We start from the raw sequence: 27,811 nt of genomic DNA on the forward strand, positions 1-27,811 counted from the left end.
AAGTGAATTTAACTCTGTGGAGAGCCAGAAGTCAAAAGTAAATGCGATTTAAGTTTCATTCACTGCATTTGCAGCTGTACTTTAATTAAGAGAGGTGCAACACTGTTGTTGATCTGAAGAGGGCAACAATCAGAGAAATGTTCCAACTGACTTCATGTATTCCCTCCATTTCGCCACAGGGTGTCACTGTTGTCTCTAAATGAAAGAACGCTGCACTGTACATGGCCAACCAAAGGCAATGAATGTTTTAGGACAAAGACCTATTTTCAAGCTTTATTTATTTATTTATTTATTAAACAAAAATTCAACCAACAAAGGTGAACTATCTAACAAAACACGGAGTCAAGCACTAAAATATCAGAAAACAGTAGACAGAAGAAAAGAACCAGACACACAAAGACTGTGATTGGCAGGAGTCCTTGTCCTCCTTTGCCTTTTGCATTCAGTTACTTATTGTTTTACAAATGTTTACATCCACAATAACCATTTGTTGAACAACACCCACAGCACTGACGAGAAAGCAACAAAGCAGTGATATTAAATAACATTAAATGGGTTATCGAACCCTTCAAAATTCAGTCAGCATCAGGTACAGTTGTTGACATCAAGCAAACATGGATGGTACAATAGGGTCAGATTTACCTTTGAGTCGAGGATTTTCTTTAAGCAGAAAAGCACAGACCCATTTCATCTTGAGCACTTCTTACTGGACCTGTTTTATTTTCAGACAGCGACATTTTAGCTCTAGTTCCTGGTTACATAGCAGCTAACCCTCCTTTTTCTCATTGTGCTGTTAATTTGAAAGAAGAAATTCCATTAAGTGGCGCAAAATACACAGCAGAGTTCATCGTTACCAGCATGTGGATGTGTAGTCAAAGTTGTTTACAAGGACATAAAGCTGTATCCACAGACATGTTTTGCCCTTGATGAGAAGAACATTGCCATCGTGAACTCTTAAAGGATCCATCCAGTATCAGAGCGTAATACCGTATGTCAGATGTTTGGCGGTTGATTTAAGACCCGTCACAGCTAACAAGCGTTCTTGAAACTGCTGTTAACATTTGATTTATGTAAATAAAAGTGATGGACTTTGTGTGATCTGACAGCTGTAAAGACATTAGAGGTTTCCTGTGTTTTTAAATCTGTGCCACCATCCATTACTGAAATAATCCAACCCTGGATTAAGGCGTTAATGTGAAACCTGTAACAAACCGTAAGAAAACAGTACCAACCATTTTGTAATTAACCACACGTTTTAGCTCCAGTAAATACAAATAAACACAAACAACAATCAACAAACCAGACCTAGTTTAAAGAGTAACAGAAGTCCATTCAAATATTTGCAGTTACTTTAGGTCTACATAGTCTGATGTACATAATGGATGGTAGATAATAAATTCTATATAACAACACAGTGGATATTTTACAGTGGGTTAATAGAAAATTTAACATCAGTAAATAAACCTTGAACTGGCAGTTGTCATTCCCAGCTAGCAGGAATGTTCTGCAGGGACTGCTAATATAAATGCTGGATACTATAACGACGTAATTAGAGTGTACATTTTCATTTAGAGAAGCATTTTTACACAAGTTATTACACTATCCAGCACAATCAATCCAACATATTAAGTATCTGAATGGCGTCTGACTCTTTCCCAGGTCTGTCACAAATAAATATATTCTGTATATAGCGACAAATCTCACAGTAGCCAGGTTTATTAATCTGTCCATTACTGTATGTCTTAGTATCAGAGGACTGAGAGTCAAAAAAAAAAAACGATTAAACCGAATAAGAAAAGAACTGTAATATCAGATTTTCATGATCAGGTCCAAATCCAATATCACAGTAATTTTCAGAGATTTTTTTTTGGTCAAGCTAATTGAAAAGGGGGCATTGGCTTTTGTGTAAAATTGAAAGAAAATACCTTATATGTTGACCCTGACGCAACATCAGAAGCTTGTGGAAACCACAGTAATGACAGCACAACTCATTTACAGCATAACAATAATATTTAGTATTAATTCAACTCATCAATAGAAACAGGGATTCCTAAGAGTGTCTCGTCACCTTCCAATAGGCCCTCATTCAAAACCAGACCTCCAGCCCCCTCTATTTAGGAATCTAGACACTTGAGGAGATGTTAAAGGATCCATGAAGACAAAGTATGCCTTGCCTGGTTAGTTTGTACACAGAGCAACAGCAAATGTTCACCCCTGGAACCTGAGTCAAGACAAGCACAAAAAAAGCTCACAATGAAACTTTTTGCATGCGCTGAAAGCTCAGAATGACACTGCTGATTCATCCCATTTGGATCCTTTAATATCTACTAAAATAGAGTCTGGAAAGCACAAAGAGTTCAGAGACAATTGAACCTGACGTGGTGGGTGTTGTCTTCTGAGTAGGCCATCGGAGGTGTGAGGCCGAGAGGATTACAGGACTGAGTTTGGAAAGATGGCAGGGGTCAAGGGTAACAGAGGGTTGAGGGTAGCCCTGGTTTCTACACATTCGTCCGACACTTAGGGAAGATGGGTCCTCCCTCAAGCCTTCTCTTTCTTACTGTAGATGGAGGGAAACAAGAAGAGAGAGAATGACAGATGGAGATAAAGGGGTGAAAAGATGAGGATGAAAAGGATACAAGGAAAAATATTAGAAAAACAGAATCCAAGACAGTAGTTCATCATCATCATTATCAACAACAACTTTGGCCAAAGCGCAGCAAAGTGGGTCTGCTTTATTTGCTTTACATGAGTTCAGAAAAGTGAGGCAACTGAAATGAGGTAAACAGCTTCAAACAGCAGGACAGAAATATTCAAGTTACAGAACTTTGTCTTTAAGTGGCAGCAAACGGCTTTGACAGGAGCTCTTGAAGGAAAAAAAAGGTAAGACATTGATAAGAGCAGAGCTGGATTATTATACTATGGCCCAAGGACAAACATGAAGTGTGGGCCCTTCCTGACCTTGAGTACTATGTCGTAGGCAACGGGACTTGGTTGAGTTTCTTGAAGACGTTTCACCTCTCATCTAAGAGGCTTCTTAGGTTCAACCAGTCGAATGGCAGTCTTCCCAAAATCTTCCCAGTTCTGAACTGAAGAAGCCTCTTGGATGAGAGGTGAAACATCTTCAAGAAACACAATCAAGTCCAGTTGCCTACGACATAGCACTTAAAATTACCATGACCTGGATGACTGAGAATCTTCACTAACATGCCCCTTCTGACCCTTAGTGTTCATCATTAATTCGTTTGTGGCAACTTGACTGGGCACAATTTTATTTAGCAAAATACAGCAGATAATGACAATATATGCTAAAACAATATGGACCAGTACTACGTTAAAAATAGATTTTAACTTATAGGTGTTGCTTTAATTGCCTTTAAAGAGTGCTCTAATTTAGCATTGCACTTCTACAACATTGTTAAACTCAAAAATGCTGATCAAAATCAATGCCAGAAAAACCAGAGATATCGTCTCTTCCCTGTCAAAACCTGGTGTCTACACTCCGCACAATTCAACTCAACCATTGACAGTTTGGTCAGAGATTCAGGTGTGTTATGCTAGCAGTGGCTAATGTAGCCTCGAGCTGTTAGCCTCAAGCTGAGATGAGGAGCGGGCTGCAGAGGTCTAGTAAGATAACTTCTTTCTAACTTCACAGCTGCAGATTTTTTTTCATTCTCCCAGTTGCTCATCCTTACAGTGTCTGTCAGGTTTGTGTTTCCCTCTTGATACTAGCTGCTCATTCCGTCATCAACAGCCCCTCCCATGGCGGAAGGGCGCCTCGTTCTTTTTAAACTAAAAAGATTCTGCCAATATGTTTACCCTACGCGGCGGAAAATTGGGCACCTTGGATCAACTCGCCAATCTAGCTCTGTGTGTATAAACGCTTGCAGCTTGCCTCAACAATCGCAAAAATCTGGCAGTGTAAAAGGGGCTAGAGTGTGTAAAATCAGCACACTTGCCCTTTAAGGGCCTTATCCTTCTAGTTCATACTATAATTTAGTGGTGCATTAAGACACAAGTCTGCAGAGCATTAAATTATTACAAACAAATTGCCACACAGTGAACTTGATGACTTTGGGGCTGCTGAGGGTTTGGGGACCCAGGGCAGTAGCCCATTTTGCCAGGTTAACAATCCAGCTTTGGAAAAGAGCAGTGTTTAAAAGAAGCGAGGACAGAGGCTTAGCAGAGGAGCCTAAATGTCTCCAGACGATGCAGGAACAGTAAAAACAGTAAATCAGCTGAAGAGCATGGTCAAGTGAGTAAAAAGGCCAAGGAGAAAAATAAATAAAGTGGCCAAAGAACAGGATATACCACTGATTTATTACTGGGAAAGAGATGCTGAGAACAGATGAAGGTCTCTGTAGGAGCCTGTGCAACCAAATGTCAGAGACAGAAGAGGTACATAGCGGATGTTGTAGCCCAGAAAGTTAGGGGATCTGTGCTAGGACATATGACAGAAGCAGAGCTCAGGCCCCTCTGTTCTGCATTTTCAATGTCCATTTTGGGAAATTAATCTTATCTGATGTTTAGTCTTCTTTATTTCGAAAGCACAGGTTGTTTTAGCCTTCAAATACCTTAAGTTATATTTCAAAGTCAAGTTTACGTTTCTTTTACTTGTGATGAGCAAATCTTTAGTACTCTTTGATTTTTTATGTATCCCTTAAGTGCTGTTCCCTGTTTATGGACCTCCCAGGCTTCTGTACTGTTGTTGCCTTGTTGGGCAGAGGCTTTCACATGTGAAATGTTGAGAAACTGAGGCAACAAAAAATATATTCTGACTATGGTGGGGACCAGAAAGCATCACCAGCTAAATTTGGGAGACTCTGTCAGTGTCTCTGCAAAGAGGAGACGAGTGGAAGATGAAAAGAAGTAAAGTGATGAAAGGTGCTGTGGAGAAGCAACAGACACTCTCAGAGGAGTATGACAGGTGGTGGCAGAGGTTCCCAGTGGTCTGGAAAAGAACCGGGTGATGTTGGCAGAAGGAAGGCAAGGCTGAGCGGTCAAACAGTGTTTGTGTTTCTTTTTTCTTTTTTTTACTTAGTCTTGGACTTGAACTTTTTCCCGAAGGCTCTCTCCAGCTCAGGGACGGAAAGAGTGAGGGTGAAGGAGCCGTCCGACTCTGACCTGACGACCCGAGCTTAAAGATGACGGGGGAGGAAAACATGATGACAAGATTATGACACATATACTTGACGTCAAATGGTTAGTGACACAATACAAGCACACTACAGGACCATGTACCGCCAAATGTAATCATTATTCCGAACCTCACCTTGATCCCGTTCTAACCTTTGGCAGAAGTGAAGACAGTCTCTTCACACTTATCCCTACTGGCTCTCAGGTTACGTTCAAGAGCACTTCAGTACAAACTTAACAAGCACTAAGACTCACTAAGAGGAGTTTACTCAACTGTATGGTACATAGACAGCAACTAAAATAACCGCATGTGCATGAACCATTTCTTCTGCCACTTTCATTTAGTTCCCTCATGCACAGACTCTTTTCTTAGCAATGATGTCATAACTTAAGCAGCCTCTGTTTTGATTGGCTGAGGCTTTCTGGCCGTACTACTGAGTTACCGGCCGATGATATCACTCTGATTCTTCTCTTAGAGTCTGATTAAAGTAGAACCCGAGGAGATATAGTGAAGATAAAGTGTCAGCACTGACGCACTGAACAACCGACACTGCCAAACACAATACTACTGAAACACTGTGTATAACTTACGTAACCGACCAAATCACTGAGAGGTGAATCATATAGTAATATAATACAATATGTGCTCGAAATGTTATCAGTTTCAATGCAGTTCATTAACTTCTGTCATGTTCCCAATTCAGTTTCTCAGAGCGGGGATAAATTGATTGTGTGTGTGTGTAACCCACCCAGGTCGTTGTTGTTCATCATGGCGTTGGAGCCTCGGAGGCGAGGGCCCTGCTGGGTGAAATGATATCCAAACTTCAACAGCGTGTTGTTTTTCTCCAGCATGCTGGCTATCTCCATCTCCACCTTGTTGCCTAGTGGCTGGCTCTGGAGTTTGAAAAGAGAGAGCAGGGAGAGATGGAGGAGGAGGAGAGTTGTATGGAGATGAATTACAAGTGGGTAACAGAAGATTTGTGGTAGCGAGATGGAAACGTTTGGGGGAAAGACAATAAGATGAGTACACAAAATGACTGACATCCTCTCTGCAAACTGTGCCACTGTGCATTAGGTGGTGATCTCCATGGCAACACAGGATAAAGTGGCAGGGGGTGACATGCTTTTTCAGTTTCAGTTTTATGTCATTTCAATCAGTCAGTCAGTCAGTGGAGCCAAACGGCAAAGGAAGCAGGATCATTCAACAAGTTGAGCTAATGAGTGAGCGCTGAGTCACAGATGCAGTGTGACACATGACAATGTAATCAGGGAGCATTAGACTGAAGTGGCAAAGATGGTCTGTGTATAGTACCTGACACGCATACCCACACACACACTCACATTTATATGCGTGGTAAGTGTGTATGACTCTGCTTGTATTCAGTGCAAGTGGGTTGTGCGTGTGCACTTGTGTGCATGTGTAGGTGTTGGTACCTGATTGTCTATCTTGAGCTCCTGTAGTGTGGTGTTAAACTGCAATGACTCTATGAGGCCCAGGATTCCAGTCCCTGTAATGAAGTTGGACTCAACGTTCAGGCTCTTCAGCGACGTGTTCACCTTTAACATCTCTGCTAAAGCCTGAGGAAACACACACAGCACACACTGTATCGTAATTCACTCACTGCTGTGCAGCCCTGTGCTGTTTATTCCAACGACTGGTTGCCAAAATGAGGTACACATCAAAATGAAATGTTTTATGCATCTGTCTACTAGGTAGGAAAAAAGAAAATGGAGCTTCAGCCAAATTAATTCAAACAAAATGACAAGAGCCACTAATGTCTCACATCAAACATCAGATTAAGATTTTACACAAGTTTGGAGTGCGACACTTTTTTCCTACTTTGAAACAATAGTTTGATACTATAAAAAAAAGGGAAAGGAAAAGAAATGGAGCAATAAATCAGGTAAAACAAATTCTGTGCAGCATTTCATGTTAAGCGTTAACAGCTGTGACTTACAAATGCTACAGGGTCGTTGCTCCTGGTGCCTACAATACTAAACCTCTCCACCACAGTGTTCTTCATCAGCGCCTCAGCATACGCCCTCAGAGTCTTGATGGGGATGTTCTGGGTACAGACAACATTACAGTTTAACCCATGTTTCCTACGTTATTTATTCTTATTAAACAGATTTTGTGGCATGAAATGGATGTTCTTTACACAAAATCCAAAATTTGTCATGATACAGAAAAAATTTGTTTTGTTAAAAATGTGTTAGACAAAATAAATGTTGTATTGTGTTCCAAAGAAAATTTAATCGAATTAACCCTTTGAAACCTGAACAATTTGGCTTGATCTCTTTTAAAAACATGAAAAGAAGGCAATGAGCAATGAAAGAAAAAATGAGGCAAAAATATTAGCATGAAATTAGTAGTGAGAAAATTAAAACAAGAAAATTAGAAGAAAAAAAAAGAAAAAAGATTGAAAACAGACAAACCAGGAAATGACCTGGAAAGAGTGCTTAAAAATTATTATAATTCTGTAACATAATTTTGAAATGTAATATTATTAATAATATTAATATAGTTTTCCCTGAATTTTATTTTTTTATGTAGTTTTTTTTTAAAAATAATTTCCTAAATCTATTAATTTTTTTGCAATCTGTGGGACATTTCTTACCAAGTTGCTCGTTGCCTTTTCCCCCATGTTTTTGAAAGAAATGGCACCAATGAGCTCAGGGTTCAAAGGGTTAAATTGATTTCATTTCACATATTTATGATTTATATTTTTAATTTAAAAAGGAGTTTATGTTTTAAATCTACCTTTTTAAATTTCATCTGCAAAATTTAAATGTGAAAACTAAATTTTGTGCGCCAAGGTTAGTTTGTGTCTGCTTTCATAAAAAAACAAAACAAAACATGAAATATCATATGTATTTTTTTGTGTGACAAAGTTTAGTTTTCTTTAGTGTAAGTACTGAAAAAATACTATTAGGGACATATGACTTCAATAGAGAACAGGCATTTCATATAAGAGTTTCAACATCATTGAGTTTCCATCTACATCCAAAATAAATAAAAATCGCTGTTGTTTTTGACACACACACACATACAGTATATACACATACACACTCACCTTGATGTTGTTGAGGTTGACCTCCACCAGGTCAGGGTCGTTCCTCTTCACTCTCAACAGGGTGTCCTCTACATCAGTGGAGTTGGGCTCTTCATCTGGGACTGGTTTATACTGGGTGCACTGGATCACACCTACAACACAGTCACAGTACACACTCTCATGTACAGCAGGAGGCTAATTACACTAGTCTTACCAGTGGAACAACACTTATTATTTAAACATGTTTGTAGCTCTTTCCCCACACGTCTTCATTAAGACTTTAAGACTGCCAGTATTTAAATCTGCCTCAGCAAACACTGTGAGCAGTTTTATCTGGACAGCTGACAGCTTGGGACGCTGTTCACACATCATCTACCTCCAGTCTGTGCCAAACTAAGCATAGCAATCTGCACTGTTCATGAAAGTACATCATTTTCCCACAAGCAGAGATCATGTTAAATATTACTCTTGATTATGGGGCTCTCTGCTGGTTCAGAAGGGAAACTGTTCAGTTTACAGACGAGCACGTCACCCTTCAGCTGACAAGAAAGCATTTTTACATTTATAGTTCCCAGAGCACAAAAAGAGAACAAACCACTCCATGTTTTTGCATATTTTAACCCATTCACTACAAGTCATGTGCTGTATATTTAACATACAGTATGTGCTGACCATTTACCACAGCATACAGTTTTGTTTTTTAATCCCACTTTCAAAGGAGTCAGTTTCCAATCATTTTTATATGTCATGAAAATCAATTTTTGAAGAAGTAAAAAAACACACAGGCAATTAATCTTTATGACTTTTACTGAGACAGCAGCAGATGTGATGTTGAGTAACTCAAACAAGTTTCTAATCCCTTAATATTTTGTGCAGCAGTGACACGACGATAAAACACAACAGTTTACTTTAGAAAATACTTGGCAGTGACCTGCAGTAAATGTATTGTTGAGGCCTGCTGGAGCAATACATGTGTGTTTTATTTCATATGTCAGTAAATGAAGTTGTTTCAGTAAGTTATAAAATCAGCTTGATCCGACATTTTGGTCAGTATATGTTATTTCTGTAAGACTATACTAAATTCAGTTTATTAGGTGATCCTCAAGTCAAAAGCTGGCAATCCAAGTTTGCTTTCAGTAGAGGTCTTCAAGTGAAACAATGCTCACACAAAAACAAAAAAAAAGACTTCTTGTTCCATCACATTTTATGTTCTTGTACTAGCACTAAAAAAACTAAGGAACTGACAATCTCAAGAGGCGAATCAGACGTTTACAGCTGGCTCTCCCTTTGAAAGCTGGTCATATTTGGCAGTGACACGCTCGGCCTCTGTCTCTGTTTAGAGCTGGAGGAGAATCTATAGGATGGGCCGCCATTCAAGATAAACAATGGCTCATTAACATGTGTGTGTCTCTGTGTGTGTGTGTGTGTGTGTGTGTGTGTGAAATAATATCTGAATACCACGGTTTACACTGTGTAGTGTAATATGAAAGGTAAACAGATGAATCACCAGTAATTCCTGGAGGAGCTATAGGACAATGTACGAGACGAGTGTCTATATACACTTTTAATCCTTTAGTTTTAAGCTGTGTAACTATATTTGTGCATGCATGGAGTGCAAAAAAGAAAAAAAAATCCAGAGTTGATCATCTTTGGTAAAATAAAGCAACATTCTGCCAACGTGAGATCATTCCACTTGATTCCAATCCAAGTCAACTCACTTCGACATTTTTCTTGAATGAGGGGATTTTTTTCCGTCAGACTAGTTGAGTGATCTGCGTTATTTTAGGATACTTTTTCTTGGATATCCCTGCACCAAATGTATCTGCGATTGAACCGAGTGAAGACAGCTCACGCACCTGGCAGATTTCAACAAACAAAATACTCAGTTACATAAGTTTCAGTCCGTGTGTGTGTGTGTGTGTGTGTGTGTGTGTGTGTGTGTGTGTGTGTGTGTGTTTTACATACTGTTGAGGCCTTGCTTGTTGACTATAGTGCTGCTGGCCAGGGCTTCATAGTACTGCTGGTTACTCATCAGGGTGTGCATACCCAGGATGGCTGGAAGACAGCAAGAATGAGGATGGAAAGAACAAAAGGAATAAACAAAAGGTCAGAAGAAGAAACAGAGAGACAGAGAGAGGAATGCTGATGAAGACTATAAATTTAATGATCGACCACCATGCTAATACAGAGTGCACATCAGCGCTTGCAGCATCCCAAGCAAGTCAAACCTGACAGTCACCATCTCAGCGATCAAGCAGCTCCATACTGTAAGGTTTCATTGGTAATATGGTTCCTGCAGCCCACAGCTGAGGTCTAGGCTCTGCTGACTGACTACACATAAACATGCTACTCCACCATCTGCATGTTCAAGGATGGTATTAGCCTGGGAAGAATTCCAACTTAAGGAATCCTACTTGTGTCCTGGCAGCTGTGAATCTGAAATATGATTTTTGATTAAGCAGGCACGCTACATTAAAGAAAAAACAATTTTGAGAGAGAACAGAACAGTTTACAAAGACATAAACAGCTGGAAACACAAGCCAACAAGCTGCTCTCTGGAGAAGTGGAGCAGCTTACCTTCAGCCACTCCAGGGACTTCTTGTGCTCCTAAATATTCCTGCAGCAGTATTGTTTGGTAATAAATTTTGGTTATGCAAATGCAGGTAGTAGAGACTCCGGGAGTGGGTGGCGCTAAATGTATTTAAATATTGTAATAAAGCCCTCTCACAGAGAGATTTAATAAAGCATTTATAGTTAGAATCTTCCAACTTATCACAAGTGAGCTAAAAATGATAGCTTGCTACTTCTAATTAACTTTTTAGAACAAAATATTTGTCAGTATTTGTTCTTAGACTTTCACAGCAGATTTCAAAGGTTAATGAGATGTCTGTGCCTTTAAAATGAATATTTTCAGTCGTCTTCACAATGAACATGTTAAAGCTTTGTACATGCAGCAAAATATTTGCCACAGTACTGACGCTGACATTTGCCATACATTACACAGACTCGATGAAAGCCCCTGTGTAATGCATGTACAGTAGAGAGATCTAAGGGCCTGTGTCACTGAGTCAAGCTGCATGGTTTTTGCTAACGTCTGCTTAACACAAGCCGACAACATGAACATGACAAGAGGACCAGAATCGTTCCATGCAAACACTGTGTGCAGTCTACAGATACCCTGGATGGTGTTCAACTAGCGAACAGAGATATCCAGCAGGGATGGAGGAGGTGGAGGAGATGGAAGGTATGATGGAGGGATGAAGGGGAAGGGTGGAAGGAAGATGAAAGGAGCGCTAGAGGAAATGGAGAAGAACTGGGTTAAGGAAAAAGTGAATGAATGAGGGAAAGTTTAGGCCACTAGTTAGTGAGAGAAGATGAGGATGAAGAATAATCAGACACTTGCACTTTAGCGTGTTCCACCGATCAAATCAAGTTAGTGATTGTCATTCATTCAAATGCTATTTTGGATGTGTGTGTGCTAGCCTGTCTTTTGTTTTGTTAGTTTTTAAAGTTTAAAATACATTTGAAATACATTTACTGTTAGATGGCGATCTCTCGTGGCTGTAATAATTATGATGAGGGCAAAGGAGGAAGTCAGGTGAGGCAGTATTACCATTAAGAACATATGTGTTGGGAGGTTAATGGGTCAAACAAATAGTGGACTTTCACCCAGGAGAGTGGATTTTGTGTCCTCGGTGAAACCAAAAGCCAAAGTTAACTTAATTCAAGTTCAGTTTTAACTCATGTACCATGATATCTTTTCCTAAACCTAGCACATGATTCTTTCGAAAGTGAAAGCAAAACCTGACAAAACTGCAACCAATTCATAACGTCGAATATGCAAACGACCATTCAATGGGCTGATAACTGCCTATGAACCTAGTATTAGGAGTGGCAGGCCCCTTCTAATCATCTATGAGACTGAAAAAAGCACAGATAATGGCCATTTAATGAGCTGATAACATCCAAATCAGGTGTAAAACAATAATGCAAAATTCTGGATTCAGATGAAATTCTCACAATTTTTCTCCTTATATTCTCCTACTGAAGGTACCAAACTGCCTTCTATATGAGGACTCTTTACTGTAAAACTGTAGTAAAAGTAGCGTCCTCTGAAAGTCGTAAATACAACTGTTTTTAAAGCCTTTTTGTAAATTTGGTGAAAAATAAAAGGAAAAGGAAATCAAAGCCTTTATGCATAAACACGTACATGTGAATGTGAGGAGATGTGAGTGACTTCGGTTGTGTTACCTGCGATATCACAGAGTTCAGCATCAGTGGCACTAGCCAGGGCTTCTTCTAGCTCCGGCTCCAGGGTCACATTCTCCATGATGGGGTCCACTCTCTTTTTAGGCACAAAGGCTTTCCCTACAACAGGAGTGGACTATTTTAATACAAAACACAAACATACATTACTTGTGATGTATTTCCTGGAGACAGTTTGTTCTCCCGTGGAATTAGCAAATAAAAGGTCCCCCCTCCACACTCACACAGGTATTTTCACTTTTGCTAATTAACACCTCTGCTCAGGTTACTAGTAATCACATGAAGACACTTGAGTGTACGTTGTCCTGCCTGTACAGGTACATTTAATGTTAATTAAGTCTAAACAGTCCTGAGAAGCAGTCTAAATCAGAAAAATAAGTGAAAACACCTAAAAATAAATAAATTTTAAAAAATGGCCGCTGGACATATGCTTTATTCTGATCTCTCATTTGATTTTATATCTCATTTGATTTTAGTTTAGTCTGTTTAAAATTATTAGTGCCATTGACACAATGATACCTGATAAAGATGGACGATGCCTCTCCACTTACTTGCACTCTACAAAAATGAAGCCAAAATTTCTCAGATAAAGTTGCTGCCATCTTTGTGCTAGCTCAATGGCGCTGTCAATCATGACCACAGTCCCTCATTTTGTAACATCAAATTACTAGTTATAACCAAACGTAACAGAAAAATGAACACTTGAGCACACATCAGCATGATAAGAACTACCTGTAATGACAGAAACCATGTTTGGGAAAAATTAATTTGATGTGTAATCCCAGTTTGTTGTTTGGCTTGTGTCCCATCCACTAACATGGAGGGGAGCGGGGTTATGACCTATACTGCAGCCAGCCACCAGGGAGCAAACAAGATGCTTTGGCTTCACTTTTTGGGAGCTGTCATAGAGTTCATCTCCTGAAATGGTTGTTCTGCATTGAAAAATAAATAAAATTAAAAAAACAACTCTGAGAAGGGGCAGAGGGTACATCTACTCTTTCTACCCTGTCAATAAAATTCTGGATGTGGCCTTGCATCCCACCCACCACGCTGCTTGCAGTAGGTTTTGCTTTAGCTTTCCGCTCTCTGCAGCGCTGGCACAGCACTGAGAGGAAGTGTAGAGATAGGTCTGGCTATGGGAGTCACTGACTGGTAATAGAGAAGCATGCATCAGGATGGCTAGTGTTAGCATTTGAGGAAACACTAGAGAGATTCAGCTTTAACGTTTGAGCCTCAGTCAGACCCAGACTCAGACAAGGAGCCTGCTCTGCTAAGTGTAGTTAGCTTTTTGTTGGCTTGTAACTGACAGTTGCTGACATAGGGTTGTGACACATACAGTAATATCAGCTATAATGTTACAGTGATTTCACATTGTTATTACGTAACTATATATCAGAAGTCTGATCAAAGTTTGCATAAAGATCTATTTTAGGGGATATAAAAATAGGGGCAACACATTTTTGAGTGGAGGAGATTTGAATATAAGCATGTTTTGTAATGTTTGCCATGTAAAAATATGCAAAATTTCCAAATGGATTCTGGTATTGTGACAATGTTGAAGACAATTAGCTTGTTTGAAGTCATGATGAAATAGAGTATATATAGTAGTTTGCGTTTCAAATTCAAATGTCAAACTAAGGTGAAGTATCAGACAGAGGTCTCTGTCCAACTCTTACATAACAGCTGAGCCGTCTGGAGCGAGTCTCCCTTCATCGGGTCACACCTGACCGCAGGCTGTCGACACTGTAAAGACCCAGAACTTTGTGTCGTTACTGACAGGTCTGCTATGTCTGTGTCTGTGTGGTCAGCTCCTCAAGTTTCAGAGAGACATTTCTGACCCCTACATACACACAGTGGCGAGATGTTACCCAGAGCTTTTTAAAAAAGTCACTGGTGTCCTTTCTTGATCACATCTATACCGCTCCGTCTTTCCACACTGATAAACACACTGTTTAAGGTTGTGACAAGTAAAAATCAACCAGCTTTAGAGCAACCTGTAGTGAGCTTTGTTTCAGTGTGAATGGAGGGTGAGCAAAAATGGAGTGGTATAAAGGAAACATGAAGCAAAGTGATGACAGACAGCTTTGAACAGGGTGTGGAAACGGCTGTTGCTCCACTCCCCACTCACGCCCTGTTTCACAGCAGACCAGCTGTTTCACAAGAAGAACTAGGAGCCATTAAGCCTCCCTTAATTGTACCTTGACTGGAGCTGTTGAGGGATTGTTACTCATTCACTTTCCCCATCTGCAGTTTTACAGTCGGCCTGTGAGATTAAACTGTAACGTGCTGTCTTTAATTTTCACAAGTGCACTAATGCAACAACACCAGCAAAGAGGATCATGACGAAAGTGACAGCAGGGAGACCTTCTAGAGTTTCACATAGAGATGTCTGGTATCTCTCGCCATCCATCACACACCTCTGTGTCCACACTAAACTGGTGCTGGCATGCTAACAGGCCTCACAAGGCCTGGTGAGGGAGGTCGTGTGGAACCAATCACCTCTCAGTGAATCAAAAGGGCTTTTTAGGGTTCCCTGAGACAACTTTTAAAGGGGGCCTAATGTGCTTATTTTCAGATTCATAATTGTAATTTGGGTCTCGACTAGAACATGTTTAATGGTTAAAAACATTTTATTTGTCCATTACTGTCTGCTTGAATACACCTGTATTCACCCTCTGTCTGAAATGCTCTGTTTTTGTACTTGTCTCTTTAAGCCCCCCTCCCAAAAAAGGCCACTCTGCTCTGACTGGCCGGTGTTGCTGGATCTGCCATATCTCCTAGCCTGCGGAATGACTGTAACGGAGTATAGCAGCACTTTCTATCATGAGAAATCACCAATAAACGCTTCTAAACTAAAATCTTCACAATCAGACATGTTCAGGCAGTAAAGTGATCAGAAATTGTGGAGATATGAACAACATTTGCAACCAAGTTTACAGGTTTCCCTGATGTTAGCATGTAGCTACATGTAGCAGTGTGGGCTACATAATGTAAACACTTGCAGTAACGTGCCTGGAGCAGATGACCATATAAAGAAATCCATCAGAAGCTGATGTCAGCTTTTCTCAAAAGTAGAAAAAAGTGGATTACTTTTACATACATTTACATCGTTATTTCAAATTTTGGCCATATTTAATATGCACACAAGACATTTCAACATTGTATCTATGACAGAAAATAAGAAAAAGCATAACAGGTCCCCTTTAAGGTTTGTGGTTTAGTTTAAGTCATGAGTAATTTGGGAGTTAATGTGAATCTTGTATATCCATGGTGACCTTACCTCACATACTTGGATAGCTCTGTTTTCTTTAATATTCAGGGAAACCAAACAGTATAGACATCCTGAGAAACCAAGCTCATACCTCTCTTCTCCCCTGTGAAGGGCACCAAGTCCTCTTTGTCAGGATGCTCTTTGGCCTGTTTCTCCAGATGGGCCAGCAGGTTATCTCTCTGAAATTGTCCCGTTGGAGCTTTCTTGGTCTGGTCCTTCTGCCGCATCCCAGCTGGCAACAATGCATTCTAGACAAGGATGAGAAGTGACATCATTTAAAGGACTGGCGCTGGGTATCAGAATTATGAGTATGTCTCATTTCTTCCTTTCTGTCGGGTTAAGTCCTGTAATGCCTTGCAACATCAGAACAGTGCAGTACAAATGACTCCAGAGTTTCTTCCTTGCTGCGATAATACTACTTATTAAAACACTAATCTCCATTATATATCTTTCAGGCACCAGTGGCACCATTGATTGCACTCTTCTTGAGCAGCACTCCAGTCAGGGGTGAGGCACAAATCCTTTATACATGATTTGTGGTAATTTATATGACACAGAAAATCTTTAACCCGAGGTAAATCTTTTGACAAATTTAAGATTATTTTTTAGCAGGGAGGGAACATAAATACAACAAAAGTAATACAGTATTAAATCAAAGTGTGACAGACATAGAGGAGGTGGTACAGTATCTTTGTACTGGACATTTCCCAGAGCTCTGCTGCTCACCACATTATTTTCAACCTACAGCAACATTCAAAACAAGCTCTTACAAGTGCTACTTATAGCTTCGTATCTTATCAGTCCTCTCAGCACTCAGAAGCCTCTCTCTCTTCATGACTCCATGTCTCTCTCACTCTCTTTCCTTCTCACCATTATTCCTCCACCAGCAAACAAAAATATGCTGAACAATTTACACTGTCTGGTTTGAGATATACTCTTTTGAGGTACAAGAATATTCTCTCTTCTTCTTAGTGTCTCTCATTCAGTTATTCCAGCAGTGGTCCATAAGTGTTCACGTGACATACAGTAGTATTTATAGTGAAGCCAGGAGTATATCACACCGTCACTGCCAGGCTTTTTATGTCACACGTTGTATCAGCTATAGATAACAGGCACACTCTCAGTCCCAGTATGTTATTTTTAACAGCATGAGACTCTCTGTCTTCCTCTCCCATCCTCACCATACTGTACTGTACTTTTGGCTACTTGGAAACAGAAAACATGACATATTATCACCTTAAAAAAAAGCTGATATTGCAAACTTACTGTAGCAAACAGTTGCTTCAGCAGATACAGAGCAACATTAGCTCTACTTTACTTGGAGTCGTGTTTTCTGCTGACCTGATGAATATAAGCCCAAATTTCATTCTCCTTTGGCCTCCACCAACTTTTGAGAAAAATACCTGCCGGTTGCATAAAGCACCTTAAGTTAAGATTTTCCTTTAAATATGAATTAAGGTTTCCTTTAAGTAAATCAGTTGCACAAACATGCATTATCTTTTCCTTAAGGTTTCCTGAAGCTTTCCTCTTTATCTTGGTCTTATACTTGAGGAACTGCTCAAAGTTTGTTCAACCATTGCACAGGGGACTTTAGCAACTAAAGTAAGGAAAAACACAAGCTAACTCTGACTGCATCTTAACTGCAACCTGGCTGAGTTTATGGCAATAAATGAGGAAAATGACAGCATCCGGAGAAGAGCGTTCTGTGACCAGGAGAACCAGATGGACACACTTCATGATGAGCAAGTGATTTAGCACAATAAATTTATGATTTTGGTAAATGTCTGAAGTTGAATCACTCAATTTCCAGCCCTGTTACAATTAATGATTGCTCTGCAGGTTTATGCAACGGGATCTTTCCAATCAGCTATCGGCGATGCATTTCCTGTACACAAGTCAACGGTGTGCTGCATCATGCACTGGGTTTCAAACACCCTCACCCATCTGCGAACACCATAGTGAGGTTCCTGTCCCAACAAGAGAAGGATGACATAGCGGTACACTTCTTTGATGGTGCCGGCTTCCCAAAAGTGTGCGGGGTGATAGACAAGAACCACATCTGGATACAAGCACCCGCACAAAATGAGGATCAATTTGTCAACAGAAAAAAAACCCCAAAACACTCAATCAATGTCAAGTTAGTTTTCACTTGATATTCACTGTAGGTTATTCAAAAAACTAAATTGTTCAGGTGCATGCTTGAACTTAAATCAAAATTAATTAAATGTAATAGTTAGCGTTAACAGATAGACTGTCACAAGCGCTAGTGTAAGCAAACAAATCCATCCATCTCCATGGAAACGGTAGAATTTTATGGTTGTAAAATCTCTTTCAGTGCAGTAAATGCCTTAACATCTTTCCTTGACTAAGGAAACCTTTTAAGAGATTCTGTGCAACACCCTTAAGTAATTTCCTCAGCTAGGGAAAATCTACTTAAGAAGCAAACTTAAGGTGCTTTATGCAACTGGCCCCCGGCTTTTTAGCTGCTAAATTCTCAACCATGCTCACTAGCTACTCTCTAACTTAAGCCCTTTTTAAACTGGAATTGTACAAATTTGCAGGAAAGCCCAGTCAGCTTGCCGGTAAAACGGCCCAACATTCATGGAAAATCTGGCGGTGTAAAAGGGGCTTTAGTCTGTGAGCCGTTTTGTACTGGGCAGGTAGTGCACAGTGGGTTTACTAGATCTGTTTTTTTCTGGAAATAGCTGCCTTGAGTTGAGAATGAACCAAAACAGTAAAGTTGCAGGCCATAAAAAACAAAACAATGAGCTGAAAGATGTTAAAATGTTCAGTAAAAAATATGAATGATGGCAGCTTTAAGTGGGTTAGTAAAAAAATCTTTTTTTAATTTAGGTTGAGAAATGTTATCAGTAATGTATAAGTAGGTAGGTCAGATCCGTAATAATCTATTCCAGATATTAAAAGGATGTTGTTTTGATTAAAAAATGCCAGATGTGACAATGATGTTATGGTTAGAAAAAGTAAACAGTATGAACCAGTCCAAGTTGTAGTGTGTAATAGTATGACTGTAGTGTACATGCAAAAAACACAAAATGTTCTCTAGATGATTCAAAATAAATTAATCTCTCTACAATCACAGTACAGTTGGCAGACACGTTGTTCTTTAGTCCAAAACAATGAGACTTTTTCGATAGCTTACTGGAACTGATGTGGGAAGCCTTATTGGGAGGGCTACAGCGTGTTTCAAAGCAAATGGGCACTTGACTGTTGTGTAATGGGTTACCCTCATTTATAGGTACAAACAAGGTACGCACGCACACACGGCACGCACTGTCTCTAAATGTTTCCTCTGTTTACGTCATGGATTCCCTCTGGACACCTACTGCTGACATCAGTCTTGCTAACACGCACACACACACACACACACACACACACAGAGTCCTGCTCATTTTACCCTTCCAGTCATCCCCCTGCCACTGAGGGGAATTCAGCCTCTTTATGAGCAGTTAGACATTCATCAGAAAGCTATTGCGACTGCTGTCACCACCTCGACCCACGAGACATCACTAAGGGTACAAAGCTGGCGGTGGATGCATCAAATGCAGAGATAAACACCTCATGAAAAAGCAACAGAAGCTAAACACAAGCATAACTGATGCACTGCATCTACTGTAGCATAATGACTAACAGCTCCAGATTTCTCCTTCATTAGTCATTAGTACGAGGTCCACACAGTTTAATGTGTGCAGCATCATACTTGCCTTTGGCCATGTCAGTGGGCTAGTTTGCTGTCTCTGTCATGTAGCTGTCTGTTAGTCTCTCACTCTACAGCAGGGAACGACACTTCAATTTGAATATAAAATTCACAGTAATTCAAAATAAAGTGTGTTTTTTACAAACTTGACACGCTTGCGAGTGACTTGCGGTCCATTCAGAATGGATTCGGGACCCATTTCTGGACCCGGACCCACCAATTGGGAACCACTGCACTAAAGGTTGCCCTGTGCACTGCTTTGAGGTGCCGACAGGTTTGACAAAGCGTCAGTATCTTAAGACCTGAGAATGAGAACAGGTTGGCCTCCTGTGGGATGCACTTAATGCTAATAGAGAAACACTGTAAATACGAGGAAAGAAGACGACTAAGCAGTGGGAAAAGCTAGCACCATAAAAGGTATAGTATTTTCTGAAATGTATCTCTGTATTACTTTGTCCTTAATAACCAACAGTGTCTCCTATACTTTCTTACTAATGTATTTAATTTCAGTATCAATTTATCTGGATTGATTGATTTTTTTGCAAAATTGTGTATAAAATGCCAGAAAATTGCAAGAATAATCCATTCACTTTGCAATGAAGTAAAACAGAGAAAATAAAAGCCACATATCTGAGAAGCTGACACCACCCATGTTTGGCAATGTTTCATGATTATTGAAATAATACTTCAAGAAATTAATGCAAACATTTTATTGATACGTTTCCTATCAATGGACTAAATAATTAGTCAACGTGACAATATATACACCTGTATGCATTGTAAATATCCCTACTTTTTATATTCTATTACCTTAATATTCAACACACTAGGGGTCATTTGGATAAGAACTGACCCACTGATCTAATTATTTTGGATGTAACATTTCTTCCATTGCCACATAGATTACAAACATGCTGTAGAACTACACCACAGACTGTGGGTCATCATATACATCTTACACCTCCCCCAAAGTTTGACTACAGGCAGTCAGAGAATATAAACTCTACCATGCCTAATGGTCACACTGCGCAGTAACACTAACTGCCTGCTGGTAGATTATGGATTGGCTTTTTTTTGTCTACACAGCATTCAACGCACCATCAGCCCTCACTGTACACTGTGGACACCATTATTTACATTACAGCCCTTTACTCCAACATACATTAGCTAACAACAATACAGATGAAAACACAGGGACACGCAGTTAAAGCAGTATGCATCACACTGCAGTGTGTTACATCAGGGGCTTCTATTAAGCCTGTATGACCCCATAACTCTCCTCTGACACCAACACAGTGACAGAAACTCCTCCTTATGGATGTTATATTATAAACTTACATCAGGATCCAGCTCCTCTAGTTCATCCTCTAATCGCTGCAGCTCCTCCTCTGACAGTTTCTTCAGCAGCTCGTCCTCGTCTATGTCCCGGTACTTCTCCATCTCTTTCCTCAACACCGACATGATGGACAGCACACCTGGAGACGTGGGTAATGTCACTTTAGCATGGTATGCATACAAAAAAAAGCTGATATGGAATGTATCAAACTTTTATTTCAGTCTTCATCATCATCATTATTTTGTTTTCTCTTTGCCAGATTAGGATTTCAGAGATGTGTCTGAGGTGTGAGATTCAGTGCTGCCAGAATGTATATGTATTTATTTACTCTGCAAACACACAAAGGGATCTGGGAGGTACTGAAACAGTTCCCTCACCTCAATCACCCCTCCAAATAAGAAAAAAAGTAGGAGATCAGGAGCCTGTAAGACCCTGGGAGATTGAGAATAAAAAATCTATATCTGTGGACAGAGACAGCACAGAAAGCAGAGATAAAATACAACAGTGTTTAAAAGACCAGAGCAAAGCAAAGCTGACAGTGATGGTCAATTGCCAAAAGAAAAAAAAATACCACATGCTTTGGTGAGTGTCATTTGATGTTGTTGTTTGCCATAAAAACATTGCTGCACTCACCTCAGTGACCCCCAGATCAGCTCAGGGGTAAATTAACAGTGAAGGCAGCCAAGTGCCTGTAGCGCTCCCGGGAAAGAGAGAGACCTGGAGGAGGCAGAAACACAGAGATAAACTCAGTCATCTATGGAGAAAGACATTACACACCATATTCCACTGCTTGCTTGCTTTTTTTCCCTTTCCCCAGTCTTCATTTCTTCCTTAAGTAGCTGACAAGTAGGTTTTTCAATTTTTATGTCATGTCGTAAAAACTGTTTTGCAGTTTTTAGTAGCTCCTCACTGAACTACCGTGTCTGAAATAGTTGTGTATTAAGACAATAAATTCACAAACCATCTGATGCTGTTTTTACTACAGATAAACTTAAGGTTCATTTTTTTTTCATTTCACATTCCTCTATTCAAACTGCATGTAGAAGTGTTTGGCTAGCTTGTAGAAGATTTATTATTTAAAGTTCCAACTTTCCTGACAAGGTAACACTTGCTATTTTCCATTTTAACTTCGATATCATCAGATTTGTTCAAGCCAGCTGGTCTTAAAGGAATAGTTTGACATTTTGGGAAAAAGCTTTACATTTATTTGCTCCTTTGCCGAAAGGCAGATGATAAAATTGATAGCAGTGTCTGTACAGCTAATATGAAGCTATAGACAGTTAGCTTAGCTTAGCATAAAGACTGTAAACAGAGAAAACATCCAGCTTGGCTCTGTCCAAAGTTAATAGAATCCATCTACCAGGGTTTTGTGCTGGACAATTTCTTGGGTGGGAGCATAAACTAAAAAAAAAGTGGACATAGCTACGATGATGTCACCCATTGGTTTGAGGACTCCCATTGTGAAGCCTCCAGTCCAGCATTGCGGCCATCACCATCTTGGTTTTTTGGAGCTAGAAGTGACCATATTTGGGTGAGAGAGTGGCACTATGGAGGAGCAAGGGGTGGCAGACAGCCTGTCATATAAAGCAGCCAGCCCTTAATTACGCATAACTTTAACCCTTAATAAAATGAGATTGAGACAAAAACCGTTACTTGTACCAGGCTGTAATCATGTTTATTTCTGCTGTTAAGTCAGCCATTTTAAAATGGGGGTCTATGGGGATTGATTGGCTTCTGGTGCCAGCCTCAAGTGGCCATTCAAGGAACTGCAATTTTTGGCACTTTGATGTTGGCTTAATTTTTCTGACCCAGAAGTTGCCGCTTGACTGGGAGCAGTAACCTTTTTGAATATGTGCTGGTTGCCTAGCAAGAAATAGTCCGGCACTTAAGCCCTCATGACACAACAAATGTTTACACAATTTTACACAAGATGTTAATTAGTAAGATACAGAGGTGCTGGTTAGTGGATTTTGTTACCTTTGAACGGACCCAAGCTAGCTGTTTCCCCCAGTGCCCAGTCTTTGTACTATGCTACGCTAACTGGCTGTTAATTGTAGCTTCATATTTGACATAGTGATATGACACTGGTGTTGCTCTTCCATGGGTGCAAGGGATAATTCTTTGTTGGAGTTATGATATTTTGGGATTGGTCCTTAAATTACTACATGGTGTAATTTATGGTGACATCTGCCAATATCAATGTTCAAGAGTATCGGAAATGTATTTGTGGTGAGCAGGATTTTAAAGCATTAGAAAAAAGTTAGCACTAAGGTAGGACTGGGCAATAAATAAATATTATAGTGGTACTGTCACATGTCTTTTTTGGATATCGTAATAAAGGCTGTATTACAGTAAAGTGATGTAATTTTCTGAACTTACCAGATTGTTCTATAATTTGCCTTTAACCACTTAGTCATTATCCACATCACTGATGATGATCAAAAATCTGACTATGTAAAGATTTTGAAAAAACACCAGCAGTAAACAATGTAATATCGTCGCAATTTCAGTATCTATTTGGTCATTAATATTCACATTCCATTTTTTCCTTTTCACCCAGCCCTCAGACAAAGTTGCACATGTGGCCTTAACTTGTAAGGATTGGTTTGAATACCATAACATTATTTACTAACTGGATTCTCTCTGTAATATAAAGAGTGATGATGTCTGCCTCATCTAAATACTCATTTTGAAAAGAGAGACAATGAAACCTAGACCAGGCTGTTTTTCAACGTGTGATTGGTTTGGTGTTGGTGAATCTATCTGGATAATGTGGAAGGTGTCATGAAAATGTTTGACACGAAAAATGTGGCTTATAGCTTATATCAGATAGAGAGATGACCAACAGAAGAAGAAAAACTTAGTCCAGCTACAGACTGCTAAGGTGTGACTCGCTGCAGCGGGTAAAAAACATGAACATGTCCCTTTTATGTGATTATAACGGCAGACAGGCCTTTAGCTAGCGCCAAGTTTTCACCTGCTCACTTGTGATTGTGACTGTCTACGCTAAGACTCTGTTTCCTCCCAGAATTATATCCTGTTGCTGACCCATCTGTCATATATCACTGAAGTGCTGTTCTGCGCTTTTCAAAGCACTCAGCAGAAAAATGTAAAAGTCAACCTTTGAACCTTTGCTTTTTCTCATGCTTTCCTTCTGCACTGGCAGTGTGGACAGACAAGACATCTGTCTTACTCTCTCTCACCCTCTACATTTTAGTCTTGGCTGTGGGACCAGATGACTGATGATGGATGAACTGCAGTGGAACGTTTGTGGGTCATAGCACCAAACACTCAGCATACGTGCCGCCTCTAAGCCCCGGTTTCTTAAATCTGTGGGTCAGGGTTTGAAAGGTGCTGTGAGCTGCTGCTGATGGACGTCCACATGGCAACACTAATAATAACTTTACTGAGCCTGCATCAAAGGATGAGAATGTGCTCAAATTAGGCAGAAAGTGCTGTGATGTAGCTTAAAAACCCAACTGATGTGCAGAAAATGTTGCATTCAGTGAGTGCAAATGTGAGCCCAAACTTTTCTTTTTGATCTTAAGTATGTTAGCAAGTGTGTTTTGGCTAACCTCCTAACAGGTGGAGTCAAGCGTGCCGTTTTTTTTTTTGTTCTGCTTTCTCTAAGCTCCACGACAAGACAAGTTTCCAAAACCAAAGATGAAGAACTGGGCTGAGCTCCAAATAACGTTGCAAGTCTGCTGGAACAGGCCGACCTGCTCTGATGATATCAAACAGACCCGTGCCTGTATTTATAACGTTTCTACAAGCTTCTGCTTCATTGGAGGACATTCACCGGGCAGAGGGGAAAGACAAATAAAAATGACCTGTGCCTCAATGTACCCTGTGAAGTCATAAACACTTGACTCGACCCTTGACTTCTACACAAGGCCTGTTCAGTCCTCGAGCCTCTATGAATAGCAGCACTAATACAGGATCATTAATCAGCTGAAAATGTGTGTAAAACCTTCAACTGATGTTACATGACAAGTGGTTTCAAAGGAGTGCAGAGTTTTTCACAGTTCACAACTGAAATATCTGTTTTACACCCGATTCAGCAACTCTTGTAACAAAGTGCCTGCTTCAACAGCATTTTCTTCATAAATCTTTCAGTTTAGTTTTAAACATAAACCCTGCAGTGTTTTTTTTAGCTGTGAAATACATATAAATCTCTGTTAAACTCACACATGCTCTCAGAGTGGCCAAAAACTCTCACAGCCAATAAATCAGCACATAAAACACAGCTGAGAGCAGCACAGCAGTGGATCTTAAGATGCTACAACAGATGACTTCCTGCTTAATGTTGTCAAACAGCTCACAGCTGTCATGACAAAGAAGAAATCACATGAGCAGTGTGGGTGTGGGATATTAGACTTGACATATCTTCAGTTTGGGAAGTCCAGGATTTACTGATGTCATCTCTGAGATTAAGTCTGACTTGGTTAACACAAGAACATGGATGGATTACTGAACAACCCTACCAGGCAAAGGCCCAGGGGCCCAATGTGTCAGGGGGCCCGCCTGGCCTTCACCTGCAAAATGTCACTAAAACTAACACAGGCACCGACCAGGAAGATACTCGAAATGACCACAAAGAGAAACAAAAAAACTATAAGAACAGGCAAAAAACACAGAGAGACACAAAACAACCACAGAGAGACACGGAAGACCTAAAAAGAGACACAAAACAACCACAAAGAGACACAAAACACCTAAAAAGAGTCACAAAACAAATACAAAGAGACACGAAAGGCCTAAAAAGAGACATAAAACAACCACAAATAGACACAAAACACCTACAAAGAGACACAAAACAACCACAAAGATCCACAAAACAACCACACAGACACAAAACACCTAAAAGGAGACACAAAACTACAGAGACACAAAACACCTACAAAGAGACACAAACCAACAACAATGAGACACAAAACAACCACACAGACACAAAACACCTAAAAGGAGACACAAAAATACAGACACAAAACACCTACAAAGAGACACAAAACAACAAGACACAAAACACCTACAAGGAGACACAAAACAATGAGACACAAAACACCTACAAAGAGACACAAAACAACATTAAGAGATGCTGAACAACAATATAAAGAAGCAAAAGCACAATAAAATCTGCGTGACTTGCTCCTTTTGTCTCATAATGAGCCTGTGCATAGGAGCTTGAACTAAGAGACACTACCTCCATTTCTACATAATTTAATAAGGAAATATTTCATAGATTCAGATACAAATAAAAAAATTAACTCTAAACATGTTAAATGTCCTAATCTGGTAAACCTGATAATTCTAACTAGATGCTACCTGCAGGTTTGAAGGTGGACCAGTGGACTTGGTAACAGAAAGTAACCACAATATTCCTATCTGGATAAACACAACCCTCCATCATGCTTGATGTTATTTATCTTCTGTAGGAATTACAGCTTTATTTTGACATTTGTGTGGTGTCTGTCTAAACTAGACTGCAGTTGTTAGTATCTGATACAGCTCAGAAGAAAACAGCTGAGAGGCAACTGGTCGGCTTTTCTCTGGCAAAGATGAAGTGTGTGTGTGTGTGTGTGTTCTGCTGTGACAGTAACAAGGGTGTCCACTTACATACAATGCATAGATGCTTACCAAAATAGATGAGGACACTACAGGAAGTTTCCTTTTCATGTGAAGTTCTTACCATTTATTTGACATTTTATGTGTAGTTGAGAGTCATGTTTAGACATTCTCTCATTCTACTAACTTCTAGTGCTGAGGGATCTAAACCCTTCGGTGATGGCTGCTGTGTCGTCCGTCTCCACTGTGGGGACCAGTATGGAGTCATGTATCATGAGGTGTTTAATGAGGGGCCTAGCAGCTCGCTTACTGCCTTGGACCTGAGGTCTGACCATTTGTGCATTCTGCAGAGGTCAAAAAGTCATCTGTGTGTGTCACTTCACTAATCAGAATGTCGCCTCAAGCTAGCTGCTGATATGATACATTACTAATCCAAGAGATGAAGAACAGACTTCTGAATGTGTGTATGCATGTTTAAGATGGTGAAACACGATGCAAAAACGAGTTCATAGCAAAGAGTGAGAAACAGCACGTAGAAAGGTGACCAGAGATGCTATTTGTCCCAGGTTGACCAACACAGTATGCACAGCCATGCTAAACTAAAGAGGAAAATCATAACCCATCAAAGGACACAGGGCTCCATTTACTCGTTATTGATTTTTTATCCTATCAAGCTGACATTTAAGATCATGACCCCAGCTTACATCAAGCCTTTCTACTTTTTGTGCTTTTATATCTGACTAAAGTTTGCCTAAAAGTTTTAAAGGTAAGGTGAACCCTGCGTAAAACAGTTATTATACATCATCTAATTAGTCACAATAGACATTTTTAGATATTTCTTGCATCAAGGACCCCCAAGCTGCTGCAAATGCAAAGACTGTGTCTCTTTCTGTGCAGCAGTTTTAGTGTTGGGACCTGCAGAGTGAAGCCTACAATAGCCAATAAGACATCCTCCAACAGAATGGAAAACACTAACGGTGAATTAAAAATATATTTCTGTGTTACTAAAGAAGCCCTCTTTATTCCCAGTGACCTCATGGAGGTAGTATAAAGGTGTTGCCCTAAACATTTTCTAACCTTGATGTGTGATCTTCACTAATTTGCCTGTTAAACAGTGTGCAGTACAATTTTTGCATTTATTTCCGTACCTCCTCCAGCGCTATTTATAGCCGGACAGTCCCGCTGTGTGACAGCAACGAATACTTTGACCAGATATGGTTTCCTTCAGAGCCGCCTGGAGTCGCACGGAGCGGTCCGCTCTGCTTGCAGCCGCACAAGCCGGGAATCCGCACACAAAAAAATCCAGCTACACTAAAGCGTCCATGACCCGCAGATAATCCTGAATTCAGCAGATTTGACAGCGTGCTCGCAAAAGTTTCCTCCCCCGGCCCTGGTCGTCTCTCGGCAGGTTAGCGGAGGCTGAATCTCATCTCCCGCAAAGGGCAAAGTAAACTTATGGGGAGAGATCCTCC

The 27,811-nt window shown here is 40.1% G+C and overlaps 1 protein-coding gene across 3 annotated transcripts; it reads right to left on the reverse strand.

Moving 5' to 3' along the window:
• Positions 1–261: 261 nt before the first annotated feature.
• On the reverse strand, positions 262–27,786 carry tmod1 (tropomodulin 1). 3 transcript variants are annotated; one of them, XM_049571749.1, is made up of 13 exons: positions 27,488–27,786; positions 21,408–21,491; positions 21,152–21,235; positions 20,777–20,913; positions 15,815–15,971; positions 12,438–12,554; positions 10,152–10,241; positions 8,208–8,338; positions 7,092–7,199; positions 6,568–6,711; positions 5,883–6,027; positions 5,035–5,134; positions 262–2,557 (listed from the first exon to the last, which is right to left on the reverse strand). In XM_049571749.1, exons 4-13 carry the CDS (start codon positions 20,897–20,899, stop codon positions 2,539–2,541), a joined length of 1,134 nt encoding a protein of 377 aa, XP_049427706.1. In that variant the 5' UTR covers positions 20,900–20,913; positions 21,152–21,235; positions 21,408–21,491; positions 27,488–27,786; the 3' UTR covers positions 262–2,538. The 3 variants fall into 3 exon arrangements, with proteins under 3 accessions (XP_049427706.1, XP_049427704.1, XP_049427707.1); XM_049571747.1 differs by lacking the exon at positions 21,152–21,235; XM_049571750.1 differs by lacking the exons at positions 5,035–5,134; positions 21,152–21,235.
• Positions 27,787–27,811: the final 25 nt, after the last annotated feature.

This window comes from Epinephelus fuscoguttatus, linkage group LG3, assembly GCF_011397635.1.
Source record: "Epinephelus fuscoguttatus linkage group LG3, E.fuscoguttatus.final_Chr_v1".
In the NCBI taxonomy this organism is placed as follows: Eukaryota; Metazoa; Chordata; class Actinopteri; order Perciformes; family Serranidae; genus Epinephelus; species Epinephelus fuscoguttatus.

What these genes read in the sequence shown, in the direction of transcription:
- tmod1 (XM_049571747.1), bottom strand. Translation starts at nt 20,899, where the DNA reads ATGTCGGTGTTGAGGAAAGAGATGGAGAAGTACCGGGACATAGACGAG. An exon ending in TCAACCTCAACAACATCAAG is followed by an intron (nt 7,200 to 8,207) that starts GTGAGTGTGTAT and finishes GTCTGTACCCAG; the next exon opens with AACATCCCCATCAAGACTCT. An exon ending in AGCTCAAGATAGACAATCAG is followed by an intron (nt 6,028 to 6,567) that starts GTACCAACACCT and finishes TTCAAACTCCAG; the next exon opens with AGCCAGCCACTAGGCAACAA.